General features: G+C 37.6%; 1 protein-coding gene across 1 annotated transcript in view; it reads left to right on the top strand.

The window, feature by feature from the left end:
* The window catches only part of LOC104536410 (putative Polycomb group protein ASXL3), a gene marked incomplete at its 5' end in the record, with an annotated part of 68,606 nt that overhangs the window by 10,465 nt on the left and 40,929 nt on the right, over positions 1-17,212 (top strand). Inside the window, 2 exon segments of the mRNA XM_010179005.1 lie at positions 12,130-12,247; positions 13,161-13,280. Coding sequence (XP_010177307.1) covers positions 12,130-12,247; positions 13,161-13,280 — 238 coding nt within the window.

Below are 17,212 nucleotides of genomic sequence, written 5' to 3'. Positions count from 1 at the left end.
TTCCTGTGTAAGCATTTGTGTTGGGCATTTTATGTGAGACTTAAAATAAAAAAACTGAAAGAAGTTCTGCAGACAGGGAAGAATCTGGGTGTACTTGCTGTTCAGGTTTTCTTTATGGTCTGTTAAATGTTTTTTTCTTTTATACTGTATTTGGCACGAGTGTATAAAAGTAGGGTAGTTTTTGTTTTTTTGAATAACGTATGATTTGGATGATTTAGGTTGCATGATAAATAGTAACGTTTGGCAACAGTAACTGAATATTGAAAGTCAGATATTAACTGAAAGCTTAAGAATGTGAGAATTGTTTTCCAACAGTGCCAAATTAGCTCAGCTTACTACTGGGTAAATGAAGAAGACAAACTAAAAAGTTGTAATTAAAAAAAACCTGTCATTATCTCCTCTTAATGTTGAGTATGTAGGAATCGTTTTATTCTTGTATGACTATAAGAAATGAAATACAACTTATCTGAAGTGTTAGCGTAATGAGGTGATGTTGTTTTAATTTTTTCTCATAACTGCTCTCTTAGTTACAGTAAATGGAGGTCTAGTATTTCATGGGGTGGTTTATTGAAGAGTTGTTGATTTAGGCTTAAGTTAAGCAAAGCCTGTCCACATCTCCTTCTCAAAACACCTAAGTATTTGTGCTTAGTTTTTCATGCGGTCTGAGTTTAAACCCACTAAAATTAATAGACTTTTATAATTCACATAAGGTTATCTTGTACTTACAGGCTTTGAGGACTGGAAAGGATTGTTTAGACTGGGGTCTTGCATCTGTTTGGTCAGGAATACTGAGCAGTGGGCACAAAGCAGCTCACTAACTCTGTGGGTAGTTGTGAAAAAGACTTTTTGGAAAGTCCTCTATCCAGATCTTCGGTGATACATGATGTTTCTTAGGGTTAGAGGGAGCAGGCAAAGGGAAAGGAGGGGGAAAAAAGAGCAAAGCCACAAATGTTCAAACTTGTGTAACTGTTTAAACTCTACCAATTGTCATTTAGCAGGTGTGTAGCATTGAGAATAATTTTTAAAAGGGCAAACTAATCAAAATAGCTTAATTAATACAAAAAGTTGTAACATTGATGGAAATCTTTGAAAACATTCCCTAAGGCAGAAGGGTTAAAGCTGCATCAGAAAGTTAAGTAATCAATACAAAGAAATCAGTTTTAATTAAGTTCATAGTAATTAGATCCTGTACTTCAGAGTATAAGAGTATTATTTCAGCTATCAGTAAAATGTTTTCCCTATGTACAGTATTAGACAAATGGACATTTGTACTGTTTTCTCTGAAGTTTCAGGTGTTGGCTATTGCCATATACAGTCTGCAGGGATTTAATTTGATATTGTAGCAGAGGTGAATAAATGCTAACAGTGATTTTATTTATAAAATTGCTGTTGGATTTTTTTTCACATTTCAATCTTTCTATTACTTTTATGGATGCATAATACCTATAATTTGTACAAAGAACATGTAGTACCTTTGAATACACAAGAAACTTTAGACGTTAGTATGTAACGCTCCTCCAACTGATACTGTTTTACTGGTTTCATGCTAAAGTAACAAGATGAGCGATCATCAAGTGCTTATAAGATATAAACATATATACTATGTATATATATCATAATCGGATCTTCCCTAGCTATTGTTTTTTTCTATTACTAGAGAGTCGTCACAGAATGAAAACCTACAAGATAGTCTTTCAAACAGTGTCCTACAAAATTTATTTTTAAAAGTGGATTTTTCACATTAACTTGTTCTTGTGTTATTTCTTTTGTAATCCATTAAAATGAAAGTAAGGGGCATGTTGATAATGTGCAGTATTGCTTGAAGATCTGAGCTAGAATTAGAAGATTTTCTCCACTGTTTATCTACTTATTAATCACTCTGGTCATATATAATTTCTTTTTTTTTCTTTTTAGTATTATATGCTGGATTTACATATGATCTGATGAATTTTAGAGGTATATTCCTGGGTTTAGATTGCAGAAAGGAATCTTGCATTTCCTTGTAACAGCTTGGCTTTTAGGATGTTCTCATGAACCAAATTAGTCAGAACACTGTACTTCTCGGAGGAAAAGTCATTTTCTGAGCCATGGCTCTTGGTCTCGACTTGTCTCAGGTAGCAGTGGATGTAGGGTACTCTGCAGGACCTAGGAAGGTTTGCAGTTGCAGTGGACTCTCACAAGGTCTGTGTCATGGTTCAGATCTTATCTTCTCACCTTTCAAAGGTTGGACTGCCATTTTAGTCTGGAAACTTTCTAGCTTCACACCCTTCCATAGTGTCCTTGCTGGGAGAAATGTTTTGAGGGTTTTACCACTGAGTGTGTTTCATGCTTCTTTTTCAGTTTTGAGGGAGTTTCAGTTTTTCTCTTGTATGGTATCTGAGTGTAACGTCCAACCAAATAGTTTCCTTATTGAGGGTTTAGACAAAAAAGTCTATGGTGTCGAGCTGCCTTTTATGCTTGGCTTTCTGATGGCAGGTTTTATGGATTTCTGTTTTCCTTTTGCTGTTGCAAGTGCTTGGGTATGTGTACCCAACTGTTACTGCTGTAGTGCCTTTGAAAAGAAGGTTTATGGCATGCTGTCACATGTGGATTTCCTATCAGTACTGATCAGTTCCATACTAAGTTACCTCATTTTCACACTCGAGAGTTTTGGCATGCAGACCCATGTAAGGACCTCTTCCTGGGAAAGTACTGAACTACATCTGCATCTGCTAGCAGTGGTACAAGGTCACACTACTGTGTGAATTTTTCTTGCTCTGGACAAGGCTAACTGAAGTACGGACATCAAGTCATGGCATAGTATCTACCATGCTCCTCTCTGGTTCAGTTTCAGTTCCATTGATACTTTTTTTGGAAGTCTTCACTGTGTACAGATTTTTCTGTATCTATCAAGATGTTCTTGGAACATTTCTCAGAAGAAACGATCATACCTGCAAACTGGCCTCACGTAGGTAACACTGAGCATGTGTGAATACCCAGGACATTGAGGTGGTATTAGTTCTGTTGGACTCTGATAGCCAAGTATAAGAGCACCTTGTCCATCAGTGTACCAGTTGTTTCCTGGGGCAGTACCAAGAGAGGATAAAGAACTTGAAGATGCATTAAAGTGATGTCTGGGATGATAGTAGACCTCCTAGATACGGAAGAAAATCCTGCCTCACTTTTGGCACTTTGGAATCAGCATCAAGAAGGGTACCCATAAGTTTTCTGTTGGGAGAAGAGAAGGATACTCCATTCAGACTCAGGATCTGAATACAGACCAGGACATGTCTGAGACTGTGCTGGGCATCCAGATCTCTTTGTAGAGACAGAAACTCCAGAGACAGCAGCCAAGTGGGTTTGGGAGGAGAAAACTCAGGAAATAAGGGAATCTACACAAGGTATGTTACTGCCGCTGGTTTGTTTTTTTCTTAACTTTGGGCTTTGTCTGCATGCTTGGTGGCTGGGTTCATATATGTGCCACTATTTTATTCATAAAGTGGGTAGATGCAGTTTTTTTATGGACAATAAAGGCACCCATCCCTATGATTTGTTCCTATAGTAGAAGTGGCAACTCCATACCCCTTGTATGCCAGTGGATGCTGTCAGGCCCCAAGCAGTAAGAGCTGTGGGGAAGTTACTGTTAGGCTCACACATTGCTTCTGACTTACAGGACGTTAGACCTGTACAGCTCCAAATAACATTTCAGGCTGACTTTTCTAGCACAACTGTAATTATTATTAGAAACCAACCTGCAACCTGAAGCAACATGAGACTAAATTTCAGAGCAGAATGATGAATACTGTAATTTAGCCCTCACTTACCCAAATTCACAGGACTAGTTTATCAAGATTTCTTTGTCTGTTTTTTTAAGGATACAGGTGTCCAAGTGCCTAGGTGGCATTGAAGGTAGAATCCTGATCTCCCTTGATGCTGGTGTGGATTTGCTTTCCTGTCTTCAGCTCAGACACACAGCTTATCTTGCTTTGAGAGAAGAACAAGAGCAAACTCACCAGTCTTGCTCCCTCCACACTCATTCTCTTGGGACTTCTTTCATTGACCTCAGCCAGATGCAAGTTGAAGCATTTTGCTGTCCATAGAAAATAATGTTGTATGAGTCTGTCTGTGGTGTCTATCCTTTGACTCATCTGAGCAACTACTCATTCACACTTTGTGATATAAGCCTGATATATTTGCTTGCCCTCCTTTCCCTTCCTTGCCCCCAAAGAAGCAAAGGTGACAGAGGAGATCATTGTGATTATGTCCTGATCACTTAGAATTTGAGCACAGGGTGCCTTCCTGAAAGGCTCTGAAAATCCACTGTGAACTGAGAGGTATCTTTTGTACTGGATTCCTCAGTATAGAGAGTTTTCTGCAGTTTCTCAGTGTCTGTGTTAACCATTTTCCTATGTTTCATTTCAGATGCTACCAATTTACCAAGGCCACAGTTGGACAATTCTGGCTCACTAGCTGAAGCATTTGATCAGATGTCTGGCAACATAAGCGATGATTCTTGACAAATTTTCCTGTCAACAAATGGAAAACAAGGAAAACATGTTGCTTTTGGACTTCTAGAGAGACATGGGAAGGGACAGTGGAATTTACAAAACGCATTCAGCAAAATGGAAGTTCGAAGATGATGAACTAAACTGATTTTCTGATTGCCAAGACAAATCTAGGGAAGAGGACAGAGAAACTATGGCAGGGAGACTGCATAATGGGAAAAAGAAGCTGGAAGAGCAAGAGTTCCAGCAGGAGCTCTTCAGGGAGTACATGCATTGCCCGAAGGCAGGCTGCACGGTATGTCCCTCTAAAGGTCCCTATGCATGGGCAGCATGTACCAGCTGCTCATCACAGTGCTTTGGTGAGAAGCAAGACAGTGGTTATGGGACTTTCTTCTGGGTCATGCCCATGGTCCTCAGTCTTTACCTGTGATGGAAAGAAAGGGACAGGAATCCACACAATCCCTGTATTCCTTTTGTACCACTTTGTAATCACTAGCTCCCAGTTGCTGGGGCATCCCGCTTGTTTGTTTTTCCTCTGGGGTTGTCCACATAGCATGCTTTTTGCAGCTCTCCTGCATGTTTTCTGTTTTAATAAATATGTTTTCCAGAATTTTTTACTCTGAGGAATAACTAAGAATAATTTTAAAGCAACTTCAGAACAGTACCGTGCTGAACTGCAGTTACCCTTCTACCTCACTGCAGGACAGCGTCCCTGACTTAAAATATGTCCTGGCATGAACTACTGCTACGTGGTGGAATATCCTTCCCAGGTATAGGTCGAAAGTGCTCTCTTTGTTCTGTTTTGTAGATGCAGCTGCTTGTCCCAAGTCTTAGACAGTCAAGCTGATGATAGTGGCCTAGTTCTAAGCACTGAACTCTTCTAATAGTATTCTTCTTTAAGTAACCTGGGGAACTATTTAAGAAGGATTGGTCATTGCTACTGTATTAATGACAAATATCATCAATATAGAGTCCTATTTTGTTTGGTCTGTGCATAGCAGTCAAGCTTTTCTAATGATGTGACATGATTTTTCCATATAGTGGCTGTGGGTGTAAAAGTGAGTATTTTCTTCTGGGCCATATGACAAGAACAGCTTTTGATTTGAATAGTTTATGACAAGAAATTATACCCAGGTGAAAATGAATCATTATTTTGAAGTGCATTCGAGAAATGTTTGGCCTTTTCAGGGAAAGACAGGAGTTGGAACAGCTCACATCTCTTCAGAGCTCTAGGAAGCCTCCTAGAAAATGTTGACAAGCAGTTTTGTACAAATGCTGTTCCAGGAGCTGTTGGGTAGGTCCCCAGAAGGCTATGTTGTATGCTTGGGGAGTGCGGGCACGTGGCAGAACGCAGGCTGAAACAGGATGTCTGGCAGGGGTACAATGCAAATCAGTGCACCTATTTATCTGAGAGGTAATATGACAGGGTGTCTTATCTGGGAATGGTAGTCTAGCCCTGAAGCCCCCGCTATATGCTTTGGACCCTGTGCAGAGTGTGTTTGCAAATTTGCCTGAATGGAAAACATTGATTGCTGGTTTAAGAGTTTGTATTGACATTGCTGTCTTAATTTTAGTTTATTTTTAAACTGCTTTCTACAAACTGTTTCCTTACCTATATGTGCTTTGTTGTGCCAAGAAACAGATTTCCCTGTAAAGCACTTTTCAGCTGATAGATATTATTAGTTTAATACTACACAAACATTCTAGAAAAAAACACTGTTCTCTTTGGAAAAACATGTCACCGAGTCAATGTGTATGCCATCATCATCATTCCCATTCATATGCAAGGCAGAATGGATGTTGAACACATCACTTTTTTTTCCTTGTTTCTGTGGTTGAGAAAGCAAAAAAATGATTTTTACTTTGCAGTCTGTCACAATCTGCATCAAATGTGAATGCATTATTATGCTCCTATAGACGATGATGCTGGCTTGTAGGTGTACAGACACGCACATAAATACACCCATTCTCTCTGTCTCTACACCGTGTATGACCAAGCCCTTTAGTCCAATGTTGGTTAATATACATAAAAATATTCAGTTGTTAATGTATACTGTAGTTGTACAGAAAGACCCTGACCACTACTGGAACTTAAAGAACAAACACGCAACAAGAAATTCCAAAACAAGCACAGATGTAAGTGTCATAGGGCAGGAGGATGGCATGGGGCAAGAATAGATGCTTATTGGAGAAGTTACTAGCAGACTTGGAAAATAAACCCCAACTTCCAGCTTGATTTTCTACCACTGTTCTTCATCTCCAAATGATCAGTTGTGTACACTTGGCACCAATACTTTTATGTTTGGTCTACAAGTCTGGTTGGAAGTAAATTAATTTGCTCTATGCTTTGCAAATGGCACTTTTTACTTTGTAGCTGTTTCCACAAGATATCTTTATTATCGTTTTAATTTTATGTTTGCATGCTTATAACTGAGTACTTCTAATGCATGTTTAATATAAGTAGTAGGGGCATCGTACAGATAATAACGTGTTTACTCTTCATGATTTGTGGTTGTTACTGTTTTATTTTAACTGCTCTGTGTATCCATGAAACAGGTTGCCACTGAGAAATTTTAATTTAATAGAGACATGGGAATTAAAGGCTGTTTTATTTTTACTAACAAAATGAGGGCGAGAGGGAGGACAAAGATTGAATTTTATAGTGGTGTTAAGTGAATCAGTGATAAACTATGAATCTGTTTCGTCTTTGCCAATTTGGGATCCATGACCATGATGCAGAGTTGTTGTTTATTTTGTGCAATAGACTTTTCTCAGTGTATCATAGCTTATGTTTTTCACATGGCAGAGCAGAAGAATTCCATAGCTTTACATCTCTCATCCATAATGTGTGAAATTTCAAAGGTTATGTTTCATGATACGAGTTTCAGAATGTAGACTTGACATTTATGGAACAAATAGGAATCTGGGACGATGTTGCTTAATGCAACCAAGTGTTACGTATCTTTGTTGTTAATAAGTTAATTTTTAACATTCTCAGCATGTCATGCATTTAAGCTCAAATGAGAGTGGTTTTCTGCATTAATGGTTTATCTGTATGCTGCATTTTTTCATTCCGAGTTGAAAAGATGTGGGAAATAAAAATAATAAAACAATATCCTGAGCAGCAGTAAAATCAGAGTATAGAGCTTGACATTTTGCTTCTGGTGATCTTTTGAGGATGTATTTTTCCCTTCTCTCCAGTTACCTTTTAGTTTATATTATTTCCTTTCATTCCTACTTCAAAGATGACTTTATTAGTTTTTACTGAAGGGAGTCAACTATTTTTGTCACGTGAGCGAAGAAGCCTTAGCCTATGCTAAGATCCACTAAATATGAAATGATTATTCTTAAGTACAGATAATGGTATTAATGAAACCTTGAACACACTGCTGCACTTCAGCAGAGGCAAAAACTCCCCGAACAAGAGAATGAGACTTTCTCTTGTCATTTCTTCATTAAAAGCTGCTTGGAATTAGATGATCACTGTTAATTACATGGTGTTTTCTTTTTGCCATCTATCGTCAGATGTGTTTTCTTAATACTCATCTTTTTATGGTTTTTTTGAGTTCTTTGGGTGAAAATGGATTGATAGGTTACTTAAAGATTTTGGCAATAAAAATAATTTCATTAAACAAATTAATTATGCCAAGCCCTGTATCTTGACCGTGGCAGTGTTATTCAACAGATGGCCACGGGTTCATTTTTATGAATGGGAATATTGGGAATTCTCCATACTCATTATGTGCAAGAGATTCACAGATGTCCTTTGCAAATCTGCTTGTGAAAGGCTGGTTGTAAGTACTACATTTTGGTGGTGATTTTAAGAGAGCTTTTAATGTTTAACTTGTATACCACATGAACTTTCATTTTCTTTCTCTTTTATTTATGTGCTGTACAGATAGGATGATAGTAATGTTTTACAGAATACTTCAACAGTGATCAGTCCTAGGAATTTACATCTTGCAGCTTTTTTAACTGAATCACAAAGTGATTGAATACATTTGAAATGTTTCTCCTTAAAGAAAAATATACTTTATGTAAGCTATCACACGTACTATATGTGTTTCTCTCTTACTTTCCATAGTAAAAATGATGCCTTATCATTTGCTAGAATCATCGTCTCTTTCTTGCAGATTTGTAGGCACCCCAGCTAGGAGGTTATATATCTCTAAATATGGATGAGATGCAAAGGGTTGTGTCAGTAAAAGATGCCAGTGTAGTTTGTGTTAGTTACTGTTTCTGTATCTACGGTGAGATCTGAAACCATTTTTCTTTGGAATAAGGTATAAAATTTCTCATTTTCTTCAATGCTAGTTACAAATTTGACTCATCTACTTTGTGTTTATTCCCTTCACCAGAAGAGCCCAAAGTAGAGATTTATTTGATCAGGGTGACTAGAAAAGCACTAAATTAGCTTGGTGCACTAAAGGCTCAATATAGCGAAGCGTTTGGTGTATGTTTCACTTTGAGTAATCCCATTGACTTCCCAGCTAAGTAGAATTAATCTTGGGATAGAAGATTCTTGTCTTATCATACAGTAGTCTTGTATCCTAAAATTAATATCCCCCAGGCTAAGTGTAGAGAAGTTATATATTCATCCTCAGCAGAGACTGCAGAGTGTCCTTGGTTTATACTTAACTCCTTGTGGTGTTTGGCTTTACTAATAACTGTGTCAGTCAGCCATTTCTCCCTCTGCTGGGTTGCTGCTAGTATTGTCTTGCAAAGACTTGTCTATCCAAAATTTCAGGCCCTGCAGCTTTAAATTCAAATGAGAATTTAACACAAAATTGGTGTGATTAGTTGGGAATAATATGTCCCACTAAACAGGACGACTAAACAAAATCTCAGCCATCTCTCTATCCTGCAAAAGAAATGTTGGATTATTTATATGATGCTTTCGAAGCCTCCTCCCCTGCCTCATATCTTCCCTTTACCAAATGAGAAGACAGAGAGGCATACAGAAAATTATTCATCTATTCTCTGGACACAGTGTAAATTGTTGGCACTTTGTGTTAAAACTTTGACTTAGATTTTGATGTTTCACATCAATAATATTTTAATATTTTTTCCATTGCACAACCTATCTTTTGGATGTCCACATGTGTGTAGCTTTACTGTCAGCTCGAGTCACCCCATGCAGACTGATTTTCAGATATAACTATGGCCCTGCATGGTTATCCGTTCCTCGGGTTGTGAAACTGGAGGTGGTGGGGTGGGACTGGCAGAGAAACAATGAATGTTAGGGAAAAAGAGAAACCCTGGAAAGTAAATGTGTGTCAAAGGGAAGTGGTGTCTTTAAGGGTTGTGCTTAATCCTCACATGTTGAGGTGCTTAGCCTGTAGCTCAGAAGTGGGCTGTGCCTCAAAGTAAATCGTTCTGGTAGCAGCGTTCCTGCTCCCAACTGAGTTCCCTGCTCATGTGGCACTGAGTGACCGGGAAGTGCAGGGATGAGCTGTGCTGTCTTGCCTTAGTGCTCTGTGAGCACAGGGAGGCCTGTGCTTCTTGGAAGTGCCAGATCAGTTGCATAAGTGTGTGCTTAAGGTCCATAAGGGGCCTTCCTGTCATACCAAAGAAGGTAAGTGGTGCGCCTGACAAAGATTGGGTGCTGCTGCCCTCGCTGAGGTGCATGAATGCTGACTACCTGTCACTGATGGGGGATACACTGCTGCTTACTCTCATTCATGGGATTTGGGTCTAAAGCAATGAAAATAAACTGTGAGGCTTTACAAGTGTCACAGTGACTGTATAAATCATTAACATGGTATTTCCTTATGGGTGCTGGCAAGAAGGCTTGGTCCCTGGTAGAGGTGGAAATTGTCTTGAAATGGCTGGAGGAGGACACTGGACTTTGTATTGGCTCTTAATCATTTGTCTGGGGAAGATGACACTGAGGATGGATATTTCTTCTCTTTGTTCATCAGGCAGATCAGGCTGTGAGGCACAACAATAAAAAGTTTGGGTTGGGGTTATACTGGTGTGCTGTTAGCACAGAAATTGGCTGTCTTTTCAGTTCATTTTTAGTGCACTCTTTGTTACTGTTTAAGTGTTACTACTATTAAATAAGGATCACCTGGTTTGACACTTAGCTTGGCAGGATGGTGCACTGAGGGTAATTTTTGGAATTTTGGGGAATTTTTGAGAAATGTTAAAATTTTGGAATTTTCTGTCCACAAGACTGGCTGTGCTTCCTCAATACCAGTATGAATTTTCTGTCTCAAAAATGTCTGAAGTATAGGCTGTTCTTCGTGGCTTTATGCTCGCCTCTTTGGTTCAGTGCAGATCTGAACAGCTTCTCTCTTTGTTTGATTTCAAGTGTTCTAATTTGCTTTTTATTGCAGAGTGCTTATGTGTCTTTTAAGAAGTGTACTATAAAAGGGGTTAATCGATGAAATAGCTTTTGTGTGGCTTGGTGTATTTTATGTTGTGTAGTGTGTTATTTAGAGGCATAGAGTGATATTGATTTCTTTTTTTTCAGAGGGTTTTTTTTTTCTTTAGCTATGTGAACATTTTGGAAAGATATTACAGATTAATTGAAGTTACAGACTTAAACCTTATAAGGCATCAATCGTTCATACTCATAAACCTACAGGGATAATTCATATCAAATGTGTTCCTTGTTGATACAGTATTGCTTTAATAAATCCTCTCCAAGATCGTAACACAAATCACAGTTATAAAAAGAGAGTGCACAGTAAGATCGGAGAAAAATAGACAGGAGGATTGGAGAGATCTGTACTAAGCCCAGCCCATTCTGATGAATTCCAGAATTTTAATGCTTGCAAATATATTAATTGGCAAGTATTCATATTTGTATGTTTTAAGATCTTTTGAATCAGATATCATTTTTCCTATAAACCAGGCTGACAGGTATCTGCTATTTCTAATCTTTAAATATTTTGTATTACATTATCAACCCTGTATTCAATCCATTTACGAAACACAAAGCACTCCCATTTGTACAGATTTATTCTTGTATCATTTTTCCCAAGATTTACCAGAACATCATCATGTTCGTGTTCTGAAGGTTAATGCCCAAAGTCAAGCAGACAGAAGCCAAGTGCTGCAAGGTTTCCAAGATTAGGACTGATTCCCTTCACAAAAATAAATGATTCCTGCCATGTTCAGTGATTTTGTGCAGCACTACTCACGGCTGAGTGAGTGCATCAATACTGTAGTCCTTACATGCTGTACATACTGATGACATTCTGTGTTAACTTGATTGACTGAGCAGTATACTGGAGAGGATGCACCTGCGAGAGATGTGCAGACATATATATATTTTTATTCTGGTTTTGAAGCATTTCTTTTGCATTTTTTTCACCTGGAACTCTTAGTTTCACATTCCATGGGTTATCATGTTGTGCTGTTAAGGTAGAGCAAACAGTTACGTGCTTCTTTGTTGTCAAAACTGTATTGGAAAATTATCTAAGATGCATCTTCTTTCTCTTTATAACCAAAAAGCCTGATTTTATATTTTAAAGGAAAATGACATAAAGGGGACAAGTGTGAACTCTGGCAAGTCAGTAGCTGTGTAAACGATGCTTATTTTAAGAGATTCAGTTTAATGGTAAAGAAATGTCTCATGTAATTCACTTATAAGCATTATTTTTTGTTACATTTTTATGTTTTGTTATCATTTTTGTAGGCTTTAAGACAACAGCAGAAAAGAAGAAATGGAGTCTCAATGATGGTAAACAAGACTGTTCCTCGTGTTGTTTTGACACCATTAAAGGTGTCTGATGAGCAGTCGGATTCACCTTCAGGTAAATAGCTAAAGGACCGTTTGCAAGATCAGCTCTAGTCACAGAGCCTTCCTCTGAATCAGCTGTGTAGCACACAGAATTTGGACCTGCTGAAAAGAATATTTCCACTTGGTGGCTTTGTTTAATGTGTTTCTTTCCGTATCAAATCTGGTGTCTCGAGGATGGAGATTTTTCTTTAATAAAGAACTGAAGGCACACAGTAAAGTGGCAATAGGTAACAGCAGCAGCTTTAAAGGAATGCAAAGTAACATTTTTTTTTGTCTCTGGAACTCTAATGGAGGACCACATGCTGGTATTCAGTGCCATAAAAGGGGGGCAGGGGGAAAGCAAGCTTCGCTGTGAATGTGAATTTGTGTCTCAGTTCTGCATTGCAATACTCTGATCCTTTTGTTAGTTTTTCTTCTAGTGCTTATCACTGCAGCGTAACCTTGACCTTTAGTTTTGCTGGTTAAGTTGCTTCATTTTAAGCAATTACTATGTCTGTATTTAAGACAAATTGACAATTGTGTTTCCAGGCCTCTCTCTTCTATAAATGTTACTTTGCAAAGAAATTCTCTTTTTTTTTTCTTAGGTTGCTTTACTGCCCCATAAATTGAGGTTAAATTATTTTTAAAGATATCTCTTGGGCATTATAGGAAAACATTATTTTTATTAGATCAGTGAACATTTTTATTGACTGCAGTGTTCAGTAGACTTTAGTTTTCAGCACTTAATTGATTTATTGAGCTTTTACTTCCATTTCCTCTGATGATGAGAGATTGTATTGTGACCAGAAAGGTGTATTGCCTTTCAGCAAGTAGATGTCAAAAATTTTAACCCTGTTTTCGTTTTGTGTACAGTGTAGGTGGAACTGGGGGGATTGATGGTACAAGTGCATCAGTATCATGTTTTGGGGTTTTTATTTTTTCCTAAGGATCTGAATCTAAAAATGGTGAAGCAGATGGTTCTGATAAAGAGATGAAACATGGGCAAAAGTCTCCAACTGGAAAACAAACAAGCCAGCACTTAAAGAGGTTAAAAAAATCTGGTTTAGGTGAGTAGGAGTAAAATAAATATCTTACTTGTTACTGTAATATTGATATTTTTATAAACTCTGCATTCTCTTTAAAAGTTTTTTTTCTGATTTATCTGTCCCTTTTCAAGCTCAGAAGATGACTCTTTCTCAAGAAGGTATCTTTCTGGCTACCTGGAAAATCCATGGGCAATTTATTTTCCCCCAGAATGCTTTTCTGTAGTGGCTTTTAAAAGTTTGACAGAACCTAAACGACTGTACTCAGAGAGGTCTTTTAGCAATTAGCTTCTGATTGCTGCATTATGATTTTTGGGGGGATAGAAGTAGAGTGTAGCAAATGTTCCTTCTTCCTGGTAAACTTGCTTTAAGTCTTAATATGCATTTATTCCTGAAGACAATAACATACTTGCTTACATACCTACCCTGTTAGAAGTTAACCCTCTTTATATAGAGATTTGGCTTATCACTTTTGGTTGATTTTCTTTCTTTGGTTGATTTGTTTCTTCAGTTGCATCCTTAATTATTTTGAAGCTACATCTCTTGAGGGTGGTAGATACAGTTTCTGGTTTTATTTTCTGTGGTTTTTCGCAAGATTCATGGATGATGATCTGTAATTAATAAAGAATTTTCTCTGAAGAAATGCTGAGAGTAAATTCTCAGTAGCTTCATGTGATAGGCAGATTTTCCTGCTCTGTGTGAAATATAATTGGAAATGTTCCCTAAGGAGCAGGAAATGTAGTGTTCACTAAGACGTCTTGGCTGAAATAAAGTAGAATAATTACATAACTGTTTCTTTATCTTTACAAAGGACTTTTTACATCCAGCAGTCTGCTGAATCATTTAGAGAAGTATTTTGCAATGTCGCCATGTTGGAAAAGTTAGCAAACGAGCTTTTTGTAGTGGCTGGATCATCCTAAAAATACTTAGTCTGTCTTTGTGGTGGCAAGATTGTTCTTTTTTATTAATGATCCAGCTTAGTCCTATTTATATATATAACGATTCTGTAAAATAGCTTGAAAATACTTCCTAAATATCATAGGTTGGCTGTTAAATATGTTATTAACTGTTCTTGGTGAACTGCTTCCTGCAAGCCTTATTGTATCAAAGCCTCCCATGAAAGTGTACTTTGGTTTAATATATAATCTTTCTGCAGATTATTCATCAGTCTCAGATAGATGGTTAGTTCTCTGTGTTGATCAAATGGCATTATTCAAAACTGAAAATAATCCTTCAGTATCTCAACTTTTGCTATGCAAAGATACGTTAAATTTTAGACAGCTTCCTATAATTTTCCAATACACTGAGATACATAATTTGATATATCTAGTCCTCCCAATCCCCAAGTATTTCATCAACTGTTGGCTGCTGATTACAAATGTAGAGTGAATTCATTAGAATTTTTTGTGGATTTCAGAAAAAATCCTCTGGCCTTTTGGGACACCACTTGGAATGGGGGGGACTTTGCATACAGTTTAAGGTTTTCTGTTCTTATACCTGCTGAAATGTTTCTCTTACAACATAATATTTCTTGGGATACTAATTGAACAGTTGTTGAACTTCTTTGAGAATAGGTTCAGTGTCTTATACAGTGCACAATTCAGTTGCCAGTGTTATTCGATGCCTAAAACTCTACTGATCTGCCTAACATTCACTGCATTTTGTGCTTGGTAGACATTTTGAGCTCCCATAGAATATGACGACTTTTTCCCCATTCAGTTAACTGATTGTGCCAACTAAGTGATTCCTATCATTTTCCTATTTTGATTTTTATACTTTGATGTAGAACCATGGTGTCCCCACCCTTCTCATAGTTAATTCTTTATGGTGGAGTAGTCTCTTCTTTTACAAGGCTGTAAGCTTGAGTTTCTTTCTCATCTTCCAGATTCTATTTCTAATCAGGGCAGTGATTCCTCCAAACTCTGATAGCAGCTATGTAAGGATTCTAAATGTTTTTCTCTGTGGAAAACAATATAAAAAACATTGGCATATGTTTTGTCACAAACTCATCCCGTAGTTATGATTACCTATGCAGTAGTGGCATACTCTTGTCATGTTCCACAGAACAACTGCTTTCCATGCTACTCACAAGTACTTCCCTAAATCTCACTGCAATCTTGAGACCTGCAGTGAAGGTCCTAGATTAGCCATTAGAAGGGTGCAGGAGACAGAATTTTTTGTACTTCTGAACAGATTTTGTGCTTTTTAAAGTATGGTTATGCTGAGCACCTACAGTGAGCTCCTGGCCTATGATCCTAGGAATAATATACATATTTCTTCCACAAGTTAATAAAACCTTTGTAGTAGCCTGTAAGTGGTAGAAGGTCAAATAAGTCAGAAATGTGTGACCCAGGCAGACAGAATTAAATTTGACATTCTTGGTACTGTCTTGGGCTTTTCACAGTATTAAAATATTGGTCACCGAAAGATGTTACTGGCTTTGCAGTTATATATCTTGTTTTAGTTTATGTACGTCTTTTCATAGGATGTGAAGCATCAGCTGGGGAAAGCTTTACTGCAGTTTGGAGTCACTTAGAAGATGGAGCTGTGTATTCTGTATTGATTAAAGAAATGAGTATAAATACAGGCATTAAAATTAGATACATCATACTACTTGTGTTACACCTGGGGTTTGCATTCTTTTTGCATTTATATTTAGTGGGTGTAACAGATGGTGAGCACAGTTTATTGTGGTGCATTCATGAAAATGAGCACTTTTCTCATACACTTGTCCTTTATAACAGGGTATTCATTTGTTTGTAATGGAACCTCTGCTGTTCTGAAATACAGTATGTTGGAAATACGTCTTGGAAAAGGTTATCTTGTGCTGAGTGCAAAGTAATCCTTGTCTCATTCAGTTAGTATTGTCTGCTGAAAAGTCAAAGGCAATTGCAGGAATGTTTGTGGGAGGCAGTGGCTGAAGGGTTGCTCGCAGAATTGACAAATCTGCTGCAATTTCTTTCATTTTTACATTTTGTGGGTAATGTTATAGCCTTGCATGGAAGACCACTACAGGCCTTCCGAGAAATCTAAAGCATAATTGCATTATTTTTATTAATGTCACTGTTAAGTAGTTTGTAGGATTTGAGAATTTCCTAATAACCAGTATGCCCAAATTCCCCCATTTGGAAAATATATTTACTCTTCTTAAAGTGTCAGTTGTAATCCTTGCTGAGAGGTCCTATGTGAATGCCAGATGCCGTCATTGCTCATAGTAGTGGAATATTCTTTGCAGTTGCTTTTTTAGAGATTCTATAGGATTTTGTATATGATTTAATTAAGACCCCTTTTGTAACATCTTTTAAATATTTGAAAGTACAACAGATCAAAACTTGGAGATATTTTCTGGGAGGCTTTTGAGTTTTTCCAGACACTTGGACTCCCCACTTCTTCTGTATTGAGTATCACACTATGTTAAGACTGAAAGGAAAAAAGGATGATGGTAGCAGCATGTATATATACTCTGAAGCAGGTAGCAGTAATTGCTCCTTAAGGAGCTTTAAAATGTATCTTTTAAATATTATCCCAGAAATAATAACAAAATGAGACCGGGGGGACTTCCAGGGGTCATGTAATTTGTTTGTCAGTTGTAGGGCAAAATGACTTATACATGTGTCATTCCTGACAAGTGCTTGTCTAGCATATTCTTAGAGATTTCCACTGATGGAGACTGCAATGCCTCCCTGTGGATCTAATCCAGTGTCTCCTTGCCCTTGGAGGTTGAAAGCTCTCTTTTCCTAGTATCTTAACAGAAATATTTCTTACTGTGTAAGACAAAAAACAAGAGTTTAAACTCATTACCTTTGCTATCCACTGTGGACAGTAAGAAGAAATTGTTCTTTACCCCTGTGCACCAGGCATTTATATATTTCTCCTTGCCTCTGCTGAGTCTTTATCTTACTCAATCCTGGGTTTGTATTTTTCCTCAGACCCTGTTTTCTGAACCTCTGAGAATT

This window comes from Mesitornis unicolor, unplaced genomic scaffold, assembly GCF_000695765.1.
Source record: "Mesitornis unicolor isolate BGI_N332 unplaced genomic scaffold, ASM69576v1 scaffold7672, whole genome shotgun sequence".
NCBI lineage: Eukaryota > Metazoa > Chordata > Aves > Mesitornithiformes > Mesitornithidae > Mesitornis > Mesitornis unicolor.
The sequence above is the reverse complement of the archived record's forward strand: the minus strand, read 5'-3'. Positions and strand labels throughout refer to the sequence as shown.